General features: G+C 43.0%; 1 protein-coding gene across 1 annotated transcript in view; it reads right to left on the bottom strand.

The window, feature by feature from the left end:
• Positions 1 to 20,523, bottom strand: part of cadpsa (Ca2+-dependent activator protein for secretion a) — a 110,065-nt gene extending 89,542 nt beyond the window's left edge. The window contains exons 1-3 of the mRNA XM_084464661.1: positions 19,918 to 20,523; positions 2,025 to 2,138; positions 655 to 987 (exon numbers count right to left, since the gene is read on the bottom strand). Of these exons, the coding sequence (XP_084320787.1) occupies positions 655 to 987; positions 2,025 to 2,138; positions 19,918 to 20,268 (798 nt within the window). The 5' untranslated portion in view covers positions 20,269 to 20,523. The remainder of the gene's footprint in view (positions 1 to 654; positions 988 to 2,024; positions 2,139 to 19,917) is intronic.
• Positions 20,524 to 22,545: the final 2,022 nt, after the last annotated feature.

Raw genomic sequence — 22,545 nt, 5'->3', positions numbered from 1 at the left:
GTAGGAGGTCTTTGTGGGGCGAGGAAGGGGCATAGGGTGGAGCCTCTGCCTATGAAGAACCTATGAAGTACACTATTCTGATCTCCAGCAACGTGCAGATTAACTAGTCACCTTTTCTCTTATCAGGCTTAAATCCACAGTGGATGTTCTTACCACAAATCTTCCAACAATGTGCTCTGCTGTCTTTCCATAAAAATGTCAGTCAGGATGGGGATGAAGCCCGGAACAAGGATGTGTTTGAATGCAATACCTTAACCACTTTGAACTGCTTTCTAATGGCTGGTCATGGTTCTGTTAGGGGGTCAAGGATGGGTTCCTCAAAAGATAGCATATGCCGACCTTTCTGCACTAGATCCATCTATGGAGTAAGTTATACACAGATATGTTACCCTTTTGCAGCTTATGGCAAAACAAGTCAAGTGCTGCTGTTTGGCAGCAGTGGTTTGAAAGGGAAGCCAATGGAAACACCATTTTGTGGAGGAACCAAGTTTTTAAATGCGCTTTGCAAGCGCAACAAAAACATTTGTGAGCGTATTCATTTAGCCGGCACGCATCACAGGCGTGCCGCAGCTCCGCTGCTGCGACGCCGCCCGAGGGCGAAACACTGAACAAGCAGAAGCAACCGGTCGGACTGCGACGCACAAGCACACCCACCTGGCAGGCGTTGTAGAGGAGCTGGTGCTCAAACTTTTTGATGCCCAGGATCTGCTGGAACATCTCGTAGAGCTGGTCCTTGCTGAGGATGAGCTCTGAGGCGGCGCTGGCCGTCAGCCGCTGCTGCTGCTTGCGGGGGTCCTCCTCCCCGCGGTGGATGGTGTCGAACTTGGCCATCCAGGAGCTCAGCACCGTCTCCTTGCTCAGCCCGTCGATCTCCGGCAGGCTGCGCACGCGCTTCTCGATGTGCTTCTTGAACACCTCACGGGAGTCGCTGGCGGAGCAGCCGCCGCTCTGCACCATGCGGGACACGCGGTCGCTCTTCAGGAACACCTAGAGAGAGACCGACCGGAGAGAGACCGACCTTTAATCACCTTGATGTGACATGGGGGACAGAAGGTGTGATGAACGCTGGGGCCCTGGGGGTGGCCAAGGACAATACCATTTTTTTCTTTTTTTAAGATTTTCAGTTTTTTCTCATGCTTTGTGATAGATTGAGATAGACAGGAAGGTATGGGAGATAGAGGGGAGGACATGCAGCAAAGGACCACAGGCAGGAATCGAACCCGTGGTAAGTTAGTTAGCGGTCAGGATAGTATAGATACACATCAATTAATGTACATCCAATGAAACAATGACTGCTCCACGCTCTAGGAGCATGATGACAAGAGGCCATTTTGTTCCCGATGGGTTCTGTGTGATCCAGTCACACATCCCAGATCACTGCTTCATTACAGAGAACCCCGGGCATCTCCTCCACAGGCTTTAAATAGATACAGAAGTCAACGCTGATCCCTGGGTTTACAGGGAGGACAACCGGACTAGGACAGGAACCCAGAATATATCTGGACATCAAATGATACAATGTGTATATAGTTTGTGCTATAGAATCAAGAAGACCATACATTCTTAAAATGTCCAGCACGGTCAATACAGGATCAGCCATTAATGTAAGAAATGCAAACAATATGTGGGTGTGTTAACTCCGCCAGTAACAATCAAAAATACTTTCAAGATAAATAACCAGGAGCAGGATATGATAGTGCTGATGGAAAGTCACTAGGACATGTGCTCGTCAAAGTTGGTAAGGTCAGGTATTTATTCTAGTATTTATTCTAATTATTCAATTTGTATAAGAAACACGCAGCAAAGAGGGTGACTGAGGTCACAGTTGAATGTTGACTGAATAAACCTGATCATGGACATGACTATAGCTGATTATTTTGTATTATTATTAAAACAGCCATCACTGTATAATGCACACCTCAACACTTGCAATTGCAGCCAGTTGGATATTTGAGATGGAGGAAAGTTGGTAGAGACTCTGCATTCTGGTCCTGTGTTTGTGTGTTGTCCTGTGTACCACTCACATCGTAGTAGCTCTGCACCGCGTTGATGAAGGCCTCGTCTGCAACGATCTGCGTGTCCCCACTGAGGAAGGCCTGGAATCGCTCCTTCACCGTCTGAAGATGCTGCTTGCTGATCTGAAGAAGAGGATGGTTTGGATTTGAACTTGATTTACTCAGATAAAGGATAAAACAACAATATATGATCAAATGACTTTTACTTTTCTGATCAACAGTCCATTGAAAGCATTTTAAATATTCCACACAAACACGAACATCGAATAAGTGACTTACGAAACATGGCAAAATTATACAGTGCTGTGTACTTAAAAACGGCCTATTTTAGTAAAAAATGATGCAAAGTACTGTGCAATTAACCACAAATATATGTTAGGTACCATAATTACTTAAGTCAGTGCAAATAAGCAGCAGCATAACCCTGATATTACTAATTGCTCAGCAACCGCTCCTGTCCGCCCTAAGGTTCAGAGCCAACGTTGAATTAAATCAATGTGGCTCACAGCGTAGTGATCCTTGTTCAGGGTTAACTGTACTGTAAAGTGATTCCACCACTATCTAGCAGAGAAACCGGCTTTGGCCACGCTGCTAAAATGTATTTTCCTGAATTTCTTCCACTTTTCTTTGACTAAAGTGATAGCATGGGTTATCAATATTGGAGATTGGCAGCTGTGACAGCAAATATTTAAAGGGGAAAAGCAACTTCTTGAGGTTTGTCTTTTTACCTGACATTTGCAAAAATGTATGGACAAAATCAATTGATTTGTCCGTAAATGTTTTTTGAGTTCTAATGTGTTGCCCTTTTTGTAACTGCCAGATAGTGAGCAGCTATCTGTCATTGGCTGGGGGCAGCAGGTGCTCATCTTGGTCCCCAGCGGAGAGTATAAGTTTCACATCTTCACAACAGCTTTGTTGTGGTTGTCCTTGCCAAATAATCTATCCACAAATCAAGAAACGCGAAACTCCCCCTCTCTTCAGCTAGCAACTCAAATAACACATCTTTTCCAATAAACAGATAAAATACTCTATTGTGTAGTTCTCTCAAATAAAAGCATGGAGGCCAGATCAGGTCCATCCCCGTAAATAACCACTGTTTGGGGGGTTGGGGGGTCGAGGGGAAGATGCAGCTGGGAGAGAGGAGCCCACCATCACCCAGGATATGAAGTGTTGTGGTTGTGCTTCCTCTTACAGTAAGACTAGCCCAGAGTCCAGGAGACCAGCCTGGCTCCTGGGAGGTGAACCAGTGGAAGACCTGACTGCATGCATTAGACTAGTTTGTGTTTACTGTTTAGAGCCCGGGTTTGATTTCAGTCAGGAGTTGTCACTGAAGACTGTATGCTCTTTATGTCTGTTCCTTCCCCAGCCCGGATCCTAGCAGAAACCTGCTGCAGGGAGAGGCTTTAGTGTGAACTCAAAGGGATGGGGAGACAAGAGAATGACTGGAGTAGGCCTGCATCATGTTCATCATTCAAGTCATTGGAGTGATATAACATGGGCCAAGTTGTGATCCTTTGTCCCCATTATCCACACCTGACTACAAAGACAACAGATTGGTCACGTGACCTTCTCACTAGTCAATGCAAATGAATTATTCATCAAATTCAATCACAAATTCAATCACATTTGCACTAATTTTCTGTGGATTTGAAGGATTTCTTCTTTATTTGACAGGACAACCATGGATGTGCATAAAAATAATGTGTGGGTGTGAATAAATCCTGGTCATAATGTGTAACATGTCCTCATTTATACACGCATGTGTTTCCCATGTGATCATTTGCTTTCCTACATCTCCATCTTTCTACCTGGCCCTCAGATAAGCAGAGGCTTATCTGAGGGATCACAGCTGGTCCTATAGAGACACATAATACCACTTCATCTCAAACACTGTGGGGACATACTGGATAGAAGCTACCATACAACCCACCACCAATATAATCCAATCATTGTAACTGTAACTGTATTGTAACTGATTATGGATTCAGTTCTGATCAAATATCATGCATTCCATTTCCAATTCATGTGCACAGTAATTAAATGCAGATGTATATGTGTCACTAAGGACTCTGTCATGTACGAGATGATGCATCTTACACATACATGTACAGGCTAAATTACCATCTATGTGAAGGAGGAGTTCTTCCTCATTGGCCAAAGGCCCTCTGCCTCTGCCCTTGGTTACTGTTACCGTGGCCACCACATGCAGGCTAACCCTATTAGATTATAGCTTTGTTGATTGGGATCAGAGTTCACAGATCAGCTCAACTCCAACCCAGTTATGGACTGTTTATTGAACCACAATCTACACAGCCCACGCCGTGCCTACAAAAGGAAATGAACAGTAGATAAAAGCAGGAGGATAAACCACATCGTTTCAGTAGTGTGTGGATAGTGCTTCTAGTGCCCTGTTGTGTTACCAAGCCACGTAGAACAAAGAAAATGTCATGTCATTGTAATCTTAATGGTAAAAGGAATGTCAATACTCTTGTTTTTCCTTGCCTACGGATTGGTGTGTTTGGAGTGGGCACAATCGTCTCTAAAGTATAATATGAGAAACACAACACACCCAAAAAGATGTCATACCACAGTGCTTATTATAATAAGTCAGCCATTATACCGTATGAAGGCCGGCTCTTCATGCAGTCTCCAGGCTTATATTACAATGAGGGGTGGTGGGCTTGATATTATATTTCATACTGTATGTGTATTCAACTCACAAAGCAGATGGATATATTTTCCATATTTTGAACCCAGTGCTACTTCACCTATAAAAAGACATATTGATCTGATGAAACCAATACATGCATGTGAATGAATCAATATTGTACGGATGTCAAAGACCTTCTATTGATGAGCAGCAGTAGCAAGCTGGTTGTTGCATTGCATGGTTGCCATTAGTTTGTGAATGTGTGTGTCTGATTCATGGGTGTGTTGAATCATCATTCAATGGATCCAAAGTTATCATAAATCTATTCCATATATACTTCCATACATCCCAGTCCCAGGTCGGCATATACAGCCACATAGCTCGTCCATTAATCTTAATGTGTGTTACTGTTCCTCTAACAGAACACAGGGTCCATCCCCCACGGACAACAGGCAGCGGAGCTGAAAGCCTTCAATTCAAAACAAACAGTCAGGCATAAGAAGACTCAACCGTCTGCACTACACTGGCCACAGTCTGATGCTTCGAACAGAGAGAGAACAATCAACAGAGAAGGCTTCTGAATTAATAAGCATAATTATTACACACAGAAGGATGTACTCGATGAGTGAGACAAAATGGAAAAAATTGGTATCAGCAATATATCCTAGTACAGAAATAGCAGACAAAAGACAGGTGTCTGAAAGCAGTGAGTCACTCGTCATGTAGCAGGGCTGTAATGACCCACTGCATTGCCTCAGGAGCTCTGTGCTGCGTGTGTGTCACCCTTTATAAGTGATGCCTCACTCCCTGCTAAAAGTAGCTCCATGCTTGGTCCTGCCAGGACCTCTCTTGCTGTCTTAAACCATGCTCTGTCCTACCAGGAGCTCTCTGGCTGTCTTAAACTATGCTCGGTCCTACCAGGACCTCTCTGGCTGTCTTAAAGGGGTAGTTTGGGACTCATTTCCAAGTGAGCAAGTGTGTTCAGTGTTTCCCACAGACCAGGTAGCAATGTGTGGTGGATTTGTTGACGGGGGGGGAGGCGCGATTACCAGCTGGTGGAGTTGTTGATGGGGGGGGGGGGCGCGATTACAGGCTGCCGGAGTTGTTGACGGGGGGGGGTATTATCGATAATTGCACGGATCATTTTATTTCTCGTGTGTCTCGTTTTTCGCCCATGCCTAAAACCGCCGTTATACGTTATACGTTATACCCGCGGTTATAACGTTAAACGTTAACGTTAAGCTGCACATTTTTTAACGTTACGTTATAACCACGGGTGGAATTGTTGAGGGGGGGGGGGTGGCAGTTGGGTTGTGGGCGGACCGGGGGGATTGTTGACGGGGGGGGGGGGGGGGGGAATTGGGTTGCAGACGGACTGGATTGATGACGGGGGGGGGGGCGTGATTACGGGCTGGCGGAGTTACATTTAAAAATCGCGTTCAAGTAAAAATAAATAAGAAAAGCGGAATCAATTTGTGGCGTTGTTCAATCTGTGGCGCAGCGCCACACATTGGCCTATGTGTGGGAAACACTGGTGTTATTTATCAATGGAGACCGTTTTCAACACTTTTCATTCAGTCCTTCTAGTTGCAGAAATCGCTGGTGCTAAGCTAGCGCAAGTCGAGGGGAACTGCTAGCCTGCCAATAAAAACAGTTTTACCCATTCCAAATACACCCGATGCAAACCAATTATAATGCCCGACTATCAATGTAAATGTCTGTGTTGATAGAATAATATAAGAAATAAAACTATCCTTGTATCGCAATGATCACATTACATTTTGGGGGACTACTTTCTCAGCAGCGGCGGAATTTCACTTTGCTCCAGTGTAGCAACCAATTCAATAGAGCAGACCGTAAACAGAGAAGTGCACTCTAGGTAATATCAGTCCGCCGCTGCCGTAGCTTGCTTCCAACTACAGGGATTATAAACTAAATGCAATGCGATGCAAGGGTAAGTTTATTTTTAACACTATTCTATCAACACAGACATTTACATCGATAGTCGGGCATTATAATTGGTTTGCCTCGGGTGTACTTTGGAGTGGGTAAAACTGTATGAAAAGTGTTGAAAACGGTCTCCAATGATAAATAACACACTGGCTCACTTGGAAATGAGGTCCGATGTCCAAAATCCCAAACTACCCCTTTAAACCATGCTTGTTCCTACCAGGACCTCTCTGGCTGGCTTAAAGGGGACATATTATACCAACAGGTGTGAGTGTGATTAGCCATTACAAGCTGTTTTGAAAATGTGCAGCTTCTGACATCACAGGTGGGCGTGTCCATCTAGATCTATGACGGACAGATGAGCAACGTTTGCTACAGTCCACTGTGTAGGCTGGTAGACTGATCTATCCTGCACACATCTAGATGGAGACGCCCACCTGTGATGTCAGAAGCTGCACATTTTCAAAATGGCTTGTAATGGCTAATCACACTCACACCTGGTGGTACAATATGTCCCCTTTAAACCATGCTTGGTCCAGGCAGGACCTCTGGTTGGTAAGCTGGCTGGTCTGGGCACATGGTGGACAGCCTTTACTACTAAACAGAAATAAACTGAGAGCAGGCTGTGCGTGTGGAAGGGTGCAGCAGGCAACTGTTTCTACATCTGGGCTTAGTCCAGATTAAGTGTGTGAGCCACGGCCCAGCAGAGAGGGTATTTGTCTGAATCTCTTCAGGTGTCACATTTACCATCTCTGGAACAGCAGCAGTACATATATCTGCCATACACGCTAAAACCGAGGATCACAGTTTATATTTAGCTGCACTCCCATGTCGTTATGACAAATTGCCTTGTGTTTGAAAGCCATGTGGATGTCTAAGCAATACCATTTCATAAATCAATACTGGTTTGTTCTCTCTCTCTCACTCTCTCTCTCTCACTCTCTCTCTATTAGTCAAGACCTCTTAAAATGCAGATCTGTGGTCAGTTTGATGCAGTGGTGTGGAGCTGCACAACACAATGCAACACTGATGGTTAAGGACCATCAGCAACAGATTACGTCAGACATACGAGTGCTGTCCTCTGCCAGGCCTTAGCAATTATCTAATCAAAGTAATCTTTTAGCCCAGGCATATCGATCTGTATCCCATTGGCCAAGTGTATATGGCCGATGTATTTACGCACGTTAAAAAGGCTGGTCCATGTATTGAGTGATCTGTTATTGACATTGCAAAACACATCTGGTGTTTTTAGTTGGTTAAGGTTAACCTGACTATTGTTGGATCCTGTGTACCAGAAAGGTGTTGGTGCTGATGTTAAAGCATACACAAACTACCTCTCACATCGCTGAAGGAGCTTATTAAACACACTGCGGGCCCACTCCCATGATCGGAATGATCCAATCAAGTAGAGAAACAATATGAGATATTAGTCAGCTTTTATGTTTCAGCGCAACCAATGAAAATAACTAAAGAGTAAATCTATGATTCTATGAAAACTATAAACGGTAGCCGAATAAGGTGTTCTCCCTTTGCATCCATCACCAGGAACACAGGAGACTGGATGACTTTTTGGTTTGCTGTTTTGATTAGGCCTGTTTCTGGCACGTTTGGATATTATATGTTCCAAGTAATAGTCAGTAATAGTAACTAAGGCTTTGTTCACACTGAAAGCACACTTTCACACTTAAAGTGGCCCACATGTTTTTGCTCATATGTTACTCAGATCAGATCAGATTTTAGCACAGCAGTGTGAATAGCACAAATGACATGGAATCTGAAAATATACATAAATAAATACATAAATAGAATGCACACCTGTTGTGCATTATAAATGCGCAACAGGTCAAACCAGCCGCCATCAGAGATCTCCTGCATGGCAGCATTGATCACCATCTTCATGTATAATTGTCTACAAACTGCAATAACCAGCTTAACATCATCACCCTGCTTCTGTCTGGAGGAGCGGTCATGCTTACTGCTGTACCTGATCGGTACCGCAGTGCTTCTGGTGGGTGAGAGACTATGCTTCAGTATACGTTGGCACGAGCGAGCGAGCGAGAGAGAGAGAGCACACGCGAGCGCCACTATATCCGGCTGGTTCAAGTGGTGTGTGCCAACTTTGGTCGTTTACCCTTTTCCAAACTGGACGCAGACATCGAAGCAGACAACACTCGCTGCCACAGTTGGAATTTGAGATTCAAAGCGGAGCAGGAGAAAATGTCTGACCTGAGTAAACACAGGTCCAATATAATCCATCTAGAACCAGCTGAATGTAGCTTGTCTGATAGCAGCAAACATTAGAATGCCTGCAGCTGGCGGAGAAAGAGTTAAACCCTCCGTGGGCCACGAGACTGAGGCCTTGACGACTTGTTCGACATCTTCAGGGTATGATTGTTGGCTAATGGATAAATTGTCCAAGATAAGTGGGACTATCACTGTCTTGGTTGACGTCAGCCCAGTATCTTTGGGGATGTCCGAAACCTTAGTATGAACCCAATAGTAGGCATACTTTTTGCATACAGAATATGAATAGGAATATGAATATGGCACTTAAAAACACTTTAAGTAGCATAAGGTTTCACTTTGCTAGTGAAACAACAAATATATTTTTGTTATTCTGAAATACTATTTTGGGTTCTGTTGAGTAGCAGTATCCTAGCCCTACTTCCCAGATAGGGAGTGGTTTATTCACTTTCTTTAACCTTGTTATTTACTTTCTAATATATTTCTAACGTGTACTAATATGTTTCAAGATTAGAGCCTAGGTCAGCTTCTTGGCCTCTCTCCCGTTAGAAGAGAGAAGGTCACCCCTCTTTACCAGAACTGTGATAAAGAAGTGATGCATGATGGAGGAAGGAGGTGAAAAGACCACAGGGTTGCACTGTGATATCGATCCTGATTACTCATGGTTTTTCTTCATGTTTGCTCTGACATTTACATATTTTCGACGTCTTTTGGTACCGCTTGGTTCTTTGCATGGAGACATTCCCATAGCTTGGTAACAGGCCGATACCACTGGGGCATTACTAGGAGAAGGGAAATTTGTGTACTTTCTAATTGTGTATTTTATAAAGAACATGAGTTGTCGACTTACTATTATTGCCTCTGCTATTTTGCACAGTGTATTGTCTATCTGCTATATTGATACACTTACTTGTGTACTTACTTACTCAGACTTATTTAGATCATAAAACCAATCTTTCACACATTCTTACTCTTCATCTGTCAAGTCTTTCCACACCAGTGGTGCCACCTTGTTATATCTTTAAGAATGTGTGTGTGTGTGTGTGTGTGTGTGTGTGTGCGTGTGCGCATGTGCGTGCGTGCGTGGTGCCTGCGTGTGTGCGTGTGCGTGTGTGTGTGTGTGTGTGTGTGACCTATTGTACCATAGAATATAATCCCTCACCAATTGCGATATACAACCACAACTGACCCAAACTCTTACAAAGGGCTCTGTGAGTCTGAAATGGTACAATTTTGACCGGTCAAAGCACCAGGTATTATTGTGCTCCTTCAAATGGCATTCAATGCCCTGCGCCTGTTGCCAGGGGATGGAATAAGTGTCTGACACAAAGGCTCAGTGTCTAGCAATGCTGCCTCACAGCAGGAAGGTCTAGAGTTCAAACAGGCTAATCCTTTCTGGGTTCAATGCTCACTGTTTGAATTGGATGCACAATATTTATTGTATTAATTATTTATATATTTTATAAATAATAGATGTCATAATAATAATAGGGTAGTAATAATGAATAAAAAAACCACTTTGAAGAATGAGTAATGTTTAACCAGATATTAGAAAACCAAAGACCATGTGCCTTTATTCTGAGTTTATCCTGGGTCTTGGGTCTTGAGTCTGCACTTTGTGAAGGTTTTTGGAGGTCAGAGTGGCTATCCTGTCACCTTAGTGACATTCCAAGGAAATGTATCAAGGAAAGCTTTCCTTCCCAAAAGCATTCACGGCTTTACTCCTAGTTCCCTATTGTCAGTGATATTGGAGATTTTGGCTAAATAATTTATGTGCTCTCATCACCAAATCACACTAAGTGATGGACAGAGGCCAATGAATTGGATTGAAAGTGTAAACTCATTGTGAAAAAAGTGATTTATTATGAAAAGCATAGCTCGCTTGCGCGTTTGCCTGGACACACAAGCGTTCCAATCACACAGATTCATTTAGGCTTTAACTCCTTCAACGTCCCTCTGTGGGGGAGGGGCTAGCACAGGCTTTATGGTGATTACATAATATCAAATGGATGTGTAATCCCAGATTACACACATTCAACACACAAAAGATTGAGAAAGCACTTATGGGTCCAAGAGATTGTGTTCACACATGCGTGCACAAGCAGACACGCTCATGTATTACTGTACGCACAAAGTGTGTATAAAGATTTAGTATCTTTGATCATACATTCACATATTTTGCATGCATGCATGTAGAAACACATGGTCACAATAGATGTATACCTGAAGATATACCTTAAAAGATAGGAAATAGTCTTTCCTTGACGAGTCTAACATGCATTCATCCTTGTGTGATGCCATACATGGGTCTCCTTAGTCTGTCACGTGAAACTATTCGTCCAAATCCTTTAACCCCTAACTCCTAGTGGCTCAGTGTGGTGGCAGTGCTGATCCCAGCTGCTGACGGTTCAATGTATATCCATTGGGGAACTTTTCAAATGCGATGCACCGCTTTATTCCACTTGAAAAGCTCCGTGTCCTCTCTCAGGTATCCACTCTGAAACACTTGGGCCCCCCGGCTAGCACCTCTTTAGTTCCCTGTAATTCTAACCTTAAATATATGTTGAATATGCAATACCTTTTCCAAAACTATAAGCTGCAATTGATCATTATTTGAATATTTTTAAAATGGCGTTTAAATTTACAACCCCACATTAGTGCTCTGCTGACCTAAATGTCATTCTCGGTTTCGATGTTTTGGCATTTCTGCTGGCGTTCATGATGTGAAACTTGTCCAACAGGGCACCTCCACCTGCCCAGGCCAGCAGGTTAACGCTGGCTTAGCAAACTATTTCAGTTTCAATAAGAATGAAACCTGGGAGACTATAACAACAATGAAAGCACATGCTTAGCATTACAGAAAATGTGTCAACTGGACTGAACAGGCTAAAAACCACATTGCTCTTCACCAGCTTACAGTACAGGTGCTAAGGAGAACCCAACTCCTGAGAATCCTCTGCTACATGTACATGTCCAGATACTGTCTGCTCGGGTGTTTTATGTGGGAGGGGTACTCTGATGCTCTAGTTCACTAATCTACTCCCATCAAATCATGGATTAGGCCAAGGAGTGATCAGTAAATGGAGGGCTGGACAGCAGGGAAATCTGTTTATTTATCAGCACTATTGTAGTTTGTCCCCGGCACCTGAAGAAGAATTATCATTGAGTACAAAGGGCAGTGGTTTAGTTGACAAGCACAAACATTAACAAAATATTAAACATATATTAAACAAGCACAAATATGAAATATTTAAAAAAGGATGGTCGATGTTTTTAGATGACCCCAACATAAACTCCACATATGAGCATGTTGGCAATTTGTTTAGAGAAATGCATTATTATTATTTTTTTTTTATTATTTAACCTTTATTTTACCAGGAAAGTCCCATTGAGATTAAAAACCTATTTTTCAAGGGAGTCCTGGCCAAGAAGCAGCAAAAAAGGCAGCAAAAGTTACAGTACAATATACAGACTAGGGATGTGAATAACTAAAATTTTTCATGGTCGAATAATCAGTGGGTGGTATGAACGAATAATCGATTATTCGATGTGTGCCGACATTCACAAAGGCAGCCATGGATCATCTGAAAGAAATCACTTAATATCTTAAATACAAAAAAACAAACTTTAACAGTGATCAGTGTTTGTATTGTATGCATATATATAAATATGTATGCTTGTGTATTGTGTATATTGTTTTTCTGTACATGATAATAATCAAAAATAATAATAGTGCTACAGAACCAACATTAGTTCCGTCCGTTAATTCTTGTTTATTTGAATGGGAAAAAATGTTAACGGTCCAAATGTTAAAAATCGGCTTTGACCCTCGGGAACGAATAATCGAATAATTGAATATTCTGACCCATCCCTAATACAGACAGCAATTCAAATTAAGAAAAACAGTTAAAGTAAAGGAGGTCGTCTCAAGTGCTCTCAGCCGGGATTTAAAAGCATTCAGTTATTTTCCAGTCTTTTTGCAGCATGTTCCATGTAGAAGGAGCAGAGTACATGAAAGCCCTTTTTCCCAATTCTGTGTGGGCAAATGGAACAGACAGCAACAACTGATCATTTGAATGCATTATACTGCCCCTTCTTTACGAGTGGTGTTTATTACTTCCTTTGGTAAGAGTTTGTAAGGACAATCACATATGAATGGCTGTGGCTCCAAGTCATGCATGTTTGTGTAAAAAGACTGCAGACTTACGCTACATCCCACCAAGCACAATTGACCCAACAAAGCGACATTCACAACCTAGAGACGACCCGGAAAAGGTCATCGTCATGCTGGTAAGAGCATGTGTAGAACATGGAGTTCTCCTTGTAAGATACAAAAGGAGGCAGGGAGCACAGCTAGAAGGTACAAAAAGGGGCCTGCAAAAACCCAAGCCATTTGCACAAACAGGGTTTTACAGTAAGACACTCACATACTTCAGGACAACAGCTGAGGACAGACACTCACATGCCTCAGGACAACAGCTGAGACAGTAAGACACTCACATGCTTCAGGACAACAGCTGAGGACAGTAAGACACTAACATGCTTCAGGACAACAGCTGAGGACAGTAAGACACTCACATGCTTCAGGACAACAGCTGAGGACAATAAGACACACACACTTCCACGACAAACCACTTCCATATGTTTTGTCTTGTGCTTTTTTCTAGTGTGTAAATTCAGTTTCAATTCAGTTTTAAAATATGAGCAAGTTAAATCCACTCAAATCCATAGCTTTAAGCAAAGGTCAACTACAGTGCCATGCGCTATTGCTGCACCCTGTTGCATCCAATAAAAAAGTGATTGGGTGAGTTACCAAACCAAGTGAATCACATTTGGTGAGGCTGGCCCATTATAACTAAACACATCATGTAGGAAGAATTCATATTACATTTCCTGACCCATCACTCATCCTACCACCCTCTTTGATAAAAAAAATTGAATATAAATCTAGGGGGGAAATACTGCCTATTAGTATAATGTCACTGCCTACGTTCGCACTATGTCTGTGTTAGTTATGTGCAGACTGCATTGCCACATAACAAAGCATTCAGCCTTCCATGCTAATTACTGGAGTCCTGCTGAGAAACAATGACAGGGATTTTATTAGAATTTGACAATTGACGAGTCTATACCAGGACTGAGAAGCTCCACCTAATTGGTTTCAAAGTGCATTTTGTATAGACCCAGTCTGACATTGCACAATTGATTCTCAAATGCGTATTAGTCTGGTAATGCTAACAGATTTTCAAGGGGCGTTATCAACGGGCATGCGTGGCCATCTTGGTTGGTTATGCAAATGCACCAACAGGGCTCAGATAGAGCGCCCCTCTGTACAGTCATCTGATAAAAAAACACCCACTATTCGATAGACGGTTGTGATTGGTCAATCTGGGCCAGATCTGCAGGAAACCTGTCTGAATGGGATGGGGGCAAACGCATATTCCACAATAAAGAACATAATTTCCCAGACCAAATGATATAGTTCACATATGTGGATGGTCTCATTGGTTCCTTCTGATGTGCGTTATAATGGGACTTCATTACCCATGTGGGTGGTTGAGCTCTGTCTGTAGGGAGACAGGAAGGGGCGTGGCCCTGGGCCCTAATAGAAGACAGGTGAGGCAGCCAGGTGTTCTCCTTAAAAAGCAGCAGTAGCTGAAGAGTTTCATAAGATACATTTCTGCCACAATAAAATCTGAAACCTGTGAGGAACCGTTACATTCAGCAACATTCACATATGACAGTATTTCCATGCCTTTGTACATGAATCAAGGAAAATGGCAATTATAAGATATGATGATGGCTTATAAAAGTACAAATGTACAGATGGTTCAAAGGAAAATACTTCCTATTAGTATAATGTCACTGCCTACGTTCGCACAATGTCTGTGTTAGTTATATGCAGACTGCCTAGCCACCCAACAGTTCTAGTGAATTGTCTTGAAAGCATTCAGCCTTCCAGGCTAATTACTGGAGTCCTGCTGAGAAACAATGACGGGGATTTTATTATAATTTGAGTGACGAGTGACGAGACTATACCAGGACTGAGAAGCTCCACCTAATTGGTTTGGCATATATTAATTAAAATCAAAAAATCATGAGTATTAAGGTTTTCAAACTAAATCAAACACACCCATAATTGACGTTGCAACAATATAATTCATTCTATGTGGAGAATGATTAATGTGAACACATGGTACTAAACAATGGTATCTAATGATATTGACACCTTTTTTTGGACTTATTTCCTCCCCTGGAGTGTGCCACGAGGCTGCTGTCTCCCCTCAGTACATCACATGCTGTACCTTAATGACTGTGGCAGCAGCTACACAAGCACACACAGGATCAGATTTGCAGATGGATTTGTAATCGTTAGCCTTCTAGAAGGGGATGAGCAGAACTAGATATGTTCCGATATATTTTTTTACTTCCCAATACCGATTCCGATACCTAAACTTGAGCATCGGCCAATACCGTCATTTAGAGAAGACTGGAGTAAAATCCTATGTTTTTGCCCGGTCTACGCCAACCCGTTTGTGGACTTTTCACTCTGCCTCGAACACAGGTATCCTTCTTTTCTTGACATCAAGGTGCCTTTGAGTATACTCTTTGACGTCACGACAAAGGGACCGTGGTGGCAAGGATTGTGTGGATGTGTGGAGCTGTCTAGGCAGTTTTCCATGTTGATTGTGGTGTCCAAGAGAGGGTTAAGCTTCTTAGACACTTATAGTATAACGCCAAAGTTTGTGGATGGTGAACCTCTGTCTGAGCAGAGCTGATTTTGATGTTTGCGTCCGAGATTGGGTTAGGCTTCTCCACAAAGGACCACAAAGTTGCAATCGGTCATAACCATGGGATAACACCTTCCTTCCTAAAACTCTGAGCCCAAAACACATTTTCATATATAATTTTCCAAGGGTTTGAATTACAGCTGAAACAGGGGGTTCACTTACACTTACACTTTCACAATGTGTTTCAAACCAAAGACATGGTAATCAATTTTAGAAAGAGGTCTCCTCCTCGGCTTGTAATCACCACTATCAAAGGTGCTGACATTGAGCTGTTGGATAGTTACAACTATCTGAGTATCGCCCTTGATAACAAATTATAACAATTGTAACAATTTTTAATCTCCATAAAGGTCCAACGTCTTCCGATGCCGATGGCTCCACTGCCATCGGCATCTTAGACGGTAAACAGCACTGATCTGCTTCTACCATCTTTGTCTTTCATTGTTCTTTTATTTTTGTTGCTGTGTTCTCTTGTGACCCTGGCCGCAAAAACGTGACATTAAAGAACTAAATTTTTCCAGAACAAATTAACCTATAGTTCACATGTGTATGATCTCACTGATTCCTTCTGCTGTGCATTAGAATGGGACTTCATTACCCGTTTGGGTGGTTGAGCTCCTGTTTGTAGGGAGACAGGAGGGGGCGTGGCACTGGGATCTGATAGAAGACAGGTGAGGCGGCACCAGGTGTTCTCCTTAAAAAGCAGCAGTAGCTGCAGAATTTCATAAGATACACTTCTGTTGTTGCCACAATAAACTCTGAACCTGGTGAGGAACCATTATATTCACCAACATTCATGTGAAAGTTTTTCCATGCCTCTGAACATGAATTGAGGAAAATGGCAATTATAAGATATGATGATGGCTTATAAAAGTACAAATGTGCCGGCAGATTGTTTACAGGAAAATTGTTCTGACATAAATGGCTATGATAGTCAATATGTAGTCTAATTTAACTATAATAATACTTTAATTACTAAATACTTCAATGTGATGATGAACTTTTATTGGAAGGTTTACAATTGCATTAAAAATGTAAAAATTTTAAATAATACAATTGTATATATAAAAAATAAATTATATGTATATATAATAATTAAAATAATAATTAAATAATTAATATCAATATATATTTCCCTATCACAAAGCGTCACATATTCTGCATTGCTTAATGGGATAAACTCTAGATGACATATTCATTCTGTTTATTTAGTCCTCAGCTCCACTGTGGAGCAAGACCCCTGTATAGACACCAGTAGAGAAACTGAACAAGGGTATGGAGATCGATTCACTGTATAGTGGAGCCACCTGTAGCATAATGATAAGACACCTACAGCTGATTGAAGCTGTCTCGCCCCTCGAGGACTAGAGGGGAACGGGGGTATTGAAACCCCGCTGTCGACATGAGAGAAAGCTGAGCACCAACAGGGAGTGGGGGAGCGGGGGGGCAGTTTGGCCCGGTGCTCTCAACATGCTGTGATAAAGAGACAACAAGCAGACAGATGGCCTGTGACTGCGTCCATGGTCTCACCTGGGTCCGCTCACTCCCTCAGGCCTGATTAGCAGAATACTACAAAGGTAAATAAACGTCCAAACAAAGAGAGAGAAACACGACCACAGTGTGTCCCTGCATCTTATGTCGTACTGTAAGGTGGACTTCACTTTAGGTCACTTATCTTATATTGACCCGAGGGTAACACTGGACACTGTAACATGTTTGACATGAGGACATTTAGAGCAGTATTCACAATTTCTTGAAGTTGCCCAAAGAGAACAGAACAGACAGTTCTGTTGTGAAATCACCTAGAAACCTCTGCTTGCCATTTTAACAAACAAGATCAAAGATCAACATTCTTAGAATACAATTACTTAAGTAACGTAAGCCTCTTGCACACATAGTTCTCAGTCAATCACTGGAATAACCTTTTCCGGGACAGGGAGTGATTTCAAATATTGTGTCTTTATTCTTTACATTATCACACAGGGCATAGCAATGCCCGGATAGATAGGCCAAGGGACAGCCAGCAGATGGCTGCAACATGTATGGATGTAATGCAACATGTATGGATGCCAGCTGCCAAAAAACCTGCGGTCTGAGAGATGCTCTCTTATCACGGCCTTATTCATGTCATATCCAGACATTCTTGAATAGAGGAACTTGTTTGCATACAAAAGAAGCTGAATTGAGATTCTTATTGAATCACCTGAAAAGTAGGAGCGTTAAGATAAACGCTGATTCTAATATGTCATCAGCGGAGGTTGGCTCCACGCGAGGGCGTTTGATATCAGATCGACGTAATCCTTTACATTTCTCCCCTGGAAAAGTTGCTGCTTTCATTCTCAACACAGCCGTAGGCAGTGATCCGGAAATGTTGTTAGGTCTTGAGCAGGCAAATTGGCGATGCAGATTTCCCAGAAATGTTACGGAAAATTGCAGAGAAAGACTGCACAGGGACAGACCAGTACTGGGACACAAGTACACTAGAAAGGGTACCAGAATCGCTTTCAAATCCCAATTTTTACTACAATGTGAAAGTGGGTGTGTAAGAAAGGACAATGGTAATATGCGGTGGTTTCACTGGATACAATAACATTTAAATATGTTAATATTGTGTGACAACTAAATTTCTGTTCGGCATGAAGACATACTGTAGGATTCTGGAAAGGTTTCCATATAGAGACCAAGCTTGAAATAGATCTAGATCTCTCTTATGTTCAACAGGTGAAAGATTGTCTGGATTATTTGCGTCACTCTCATTTGTAATCTGAACACATAAGAAAACGTGTGCCACGGATGGGTTGAACGTTAGAAGGCCACATGCTCTGTCTTCCAGGGCAGCACACCAGGGCAGATGTTTGAGGACACATGTTTACCTGATTCCAACTTCAAAATTAACCTGCAGATGTTAACATATACAATCTGAATTCACATGTACATGAATTGATTTCAATTGTAGATTCTGGTGTGAACATAACGTTGCATTACTTTTAAGAATTTAAAACCTAAATTTAGACACACCCATCCTCAGGGATACCAGTTTACTGTGTGGTGGTTTTCATCAACAAGCCTCTCCAGGGTAAACCTAAAGCTCAGAGGAGGAGGATCATAGGTATACATAACAACATGGAGTCACCAGGTAGCCCCTATACATCTCCTTTGGCTGCGCTCCTACAGTGTTTATCTTTATAAAATAGAGTCAGGTCTGAAGATTAACAAGCTGCTTATAAGTGTGTTATGCAAAAGAGAGCAGCGGTCTCTCTTTCTGATCACACTGCCTGCGCTTTTGAAATTATTGTCATATCATACAGGTTTGCTTAAAAGAAACTTGTCCTCACATATACAATGCAAATAAACTACCAATATAAGTAAAGTGTAAATAGAACCAAGGGAGCAATATTATCAAACTTGGAGCAAGGCTTCTCCAACAGTTTACTTCTTGCAGACAAAATGGGCACCAAATATGACCACCTAGGATATATAAATAAAAGTAACCTATCTGGGCTGGCCAATTAATTAAGCCAGAGGTAGATTGACATCTCCAACAAATAGCATCTGTCAACAATAGCATCTAGATCAAGATGACATCTCAGACTGAGACTAGAACAAGGACAACCATGTTATTAACATTTGGCATACAGATGTATTGTCAGTTATAACTTAAGTGTTTTTTTAACTATATAATTGATTTAATTATGTAATCAATAATCCAATTGACAATGTATAGCCTTTGAATGTGTGTGTGTGTGTGTGTGGGGGGGGGGGGGGTCTGTGTGTGTGTGTGTGTGTGTGTGTGTGTGTGTGTGTGTGTGTGTGTGTGTGTGTGTGTGTGTGTGTGAGAGAGTCATAGATTTGGCTTACATGGTACACACAAACAAATTTTAGCAAAAACACTCTCCACAAGTCGAAGAATCGTCATCCAGATGTTGTGTACGCACGTTTCAAACAGGCTGGATAGAAATGCATGACATATGCTTCATGCCCAAATCACCAACACTCAACCGCCCGTGTATTCCACAATGACGCATCCTTATACCATGTGTAATTCAAACGTAAGCCTATGACTTGTTTGTGTTACTAGAGTGTTTATACTTCTAAGATACTTTCCCGGTTTGTTAAGGAATAATAACGACTTTGCACCTCGATGTTGTATTTTGCCACAGTTTTGTCAGTTCTGAAACAGACACATTGATTTAATAGTATTATTCAGAGCTTCCTGAGCCCTGCAGCCTCTCAGTGCAGCTGGCTGTGGTCTGCTTCACACTCTTACCTTCTGCTGCCTCCTGGCCATGTCGGTCGGCTGCTTGGCGTTGAACGGATAAGCGATGCAGCGCATAACGAACACGTAGAGCTGGAGTCTCTTCTTCCTCTCCTCCTCCTCCCTCTGCATCTTCTCCTGCAGATCCTCCTTCTCTTTGTCGCCGCTGCCCATGGAGGGGCTGGGGCTGGAGGGGCGGCCGCCGCTGCCCCCTCGGCCCGGGGGCTGCAGCCCGGCGCCCGGCTCGGGGGCTCGGCTCGGAGAGGGTCGGGGCGCCGCTCCACTCTTCGGGGCTGTCACTTCTTTGTGGTCCACTTCAACCACCTCGTCCCCTTCCTCCTCGCTGGAAGACGGATCCAACATGTTGCTGGAGGATACGAAACGCGATAAAGGAAGAGAACACAACGAACTCGCTGTGTTGCTTGTTGCTCTGGCAACGTCTGCAAAGAGTAAAAGTAAAACAAAAAGGATACAACAATACACGGCGTCCACCTGTCGATGCGACGCGACCCGTCAGGATATGAAATATGAAATGTAAACTCGTGCGCGCGGAGGATGGACGCGCTGCGGGGGGATGCTGAGGCTACAGTTGGTTCCGCGAACCCTCGAGCCCGACGCGCTCACTCCCCGGCGGTGGGGATCTGCCCAGAGGTCTGAGGGGGAGGGGTGGATCCAGCACGGACCCAATGGCTGTTCGTTCTCCTGGAAATCCTCCTCCTTCAGCGGATGTTGTCAATGGATGTTGAAAAGAAGAACGAAAAGAAGATACCCGGTGGCAGAGCGGTGGTCTATGAGCCGTTCCGGGAGCTGGCCGTGGTTCTGAGGGAGGAGGTTCGGAGGGAGGAGGACTCTGAGAGGAGGAGGACTCTGAGAGGAGGACTCTGAGAGGAGGAGGACTCTGAGAGGATGAGGAGGAGGAGGACTCTGAGAGGAGGAGGAGGAGGAGGAGGAGGAGGAGGAGGAGGAGGAGGAGGAGGAGACGAGGAGGAGGAGAGGAGGAGGACTCTGAGACGAGGACTCTGAGGGGGGAGGAGGAGGACTCTGAGAGGGGAAGGACTATGAGAGGAGGAGGAGGAGGACTATGAGAGGAGGAGGACTCTGAGGGAGGAGGAGGACTCTGAGAGGAGGAAGACTCTGAGGGAGGAGGAGGACTCTGAGAGTATAGAAGGACTCTGAGGGAGGAGGACTATGAGAGGAAGAGGACTCTGAGGGAGGACAACTCTGAGGGAGGAGGACTCTGAGGGAGGAGGAGGACTCTGAGAGGAGGACTCTGAGGGAGGAGGACTCTGAGGGAGGAGGAGGTCTCTGAGAGGAAGAGGAGGACTCTGAGAGGAGGACAACGATGGAGGGGCACAGCGACAATGGACTCGGTGGTGACCGGAGATGCACGCCCACCTGATGATCCCAGACCCTGGGATCCTTTATCCAGCTCTCTTTACTATCTGTCACATGATTCAAAGTTTTTCATGTGTAACTTTTTCACGTATAGCAGTATAGCAGCCTATATGACACATGTGCGATAATAAAGCTGTACTACCATTCTGTAGTAAACAGCTAATGGTGTCTAGTTATATACAGACTTTAAAGAGACCAGCTGTTTCGAAGATTATAAGAATAATGTATTGTTATTCTTATAATCATCATCATTCTTTATTATTATTAATCCTTCTGTAGTACACAGGTGGTGATGACTAGTTAGATTAGATGCGTTGAGGATTAGAAGCACACACTATGGCACTATAGAATATGTCAGGTCAAAGATCATTGCCTTTCTCCTTGGTCTTCAGTGCAGCTTTAGTAGAGTTTGAAGTATTGTACATATAATATTATGTACATTAGTGTTGCTAGGGAGAGCCCAATAATCTGGACCCATTCTGAATTGTCCTAAGGGGATCTTAGATATCTGGGCCTGGCTTCATATAACACCACTTTGTTCCTGATAAGAGTATCTCTATCAATCTAGTGTTGTTATGCCTCCTTCTGATTGGAAGAATCAGTGAGCCTTTTTTCTGAAAGTATGTTTAATTCATTTCGAGAAAGATATCAGGCCTTTATGATTGTCTCATTAGAGCTTCTAGATCTTTCCTACAACCGTAATCTCTGAGAAATGAGTGATGAATAAATTGATAGCATGACTAAATGTATTGTGATACTGAGTTTTGGCAATTTTCCAATTAGGCTGTCAGAGCAGGCAGAATGATGTGTCCGTGATCAACTGTAGGCCAGGCATTAGTGGAAGTTTGGCCCACTGAACTACAGACCTCCTGACCCAATGCTACCAGGATTTCAGTCAGACTGAAGAAGTGTGCACCAATAGTAGAGTGAGTGATGATCATTTGGGCTGAGGATACAAAGTGAGTTTCATGTTACACATATAAACCATAGCAGAGGTACCAGAGGGATTCTGCACTTCATTGAGAACAATGAGGAGGAGGAAGGAAGGCAGACATCAAACCCCTCCTATGGAAATGTTCCAGGACATCATGGATAGGATACGATGCTATAGCTCATTCTATCTTTTGAACTTGTTGTTCTTCTAAAGAGAACCCACTCTTTTATGTCTAACAATTAGGTTTCATCAAATTTAAATATTCATGCTTGTCTTTTATTAATTGCTCTTTACCACATTCAATGGTACCA

Source organism: Micromesistius poutassou (genome assembly GCF_964030765.1).
Source record: "Micromesistius poutassou genome assembly, chromosome: 2".
NCBI lineage: Eukaryota > Metazoa > Chordata > Actinopteri > Gadiformes > Gadidae > Micromesistius > Micromesistius poutassou.
This window is presented reverse-complemented; position numbering and strand designations above follow the sequence as displayed.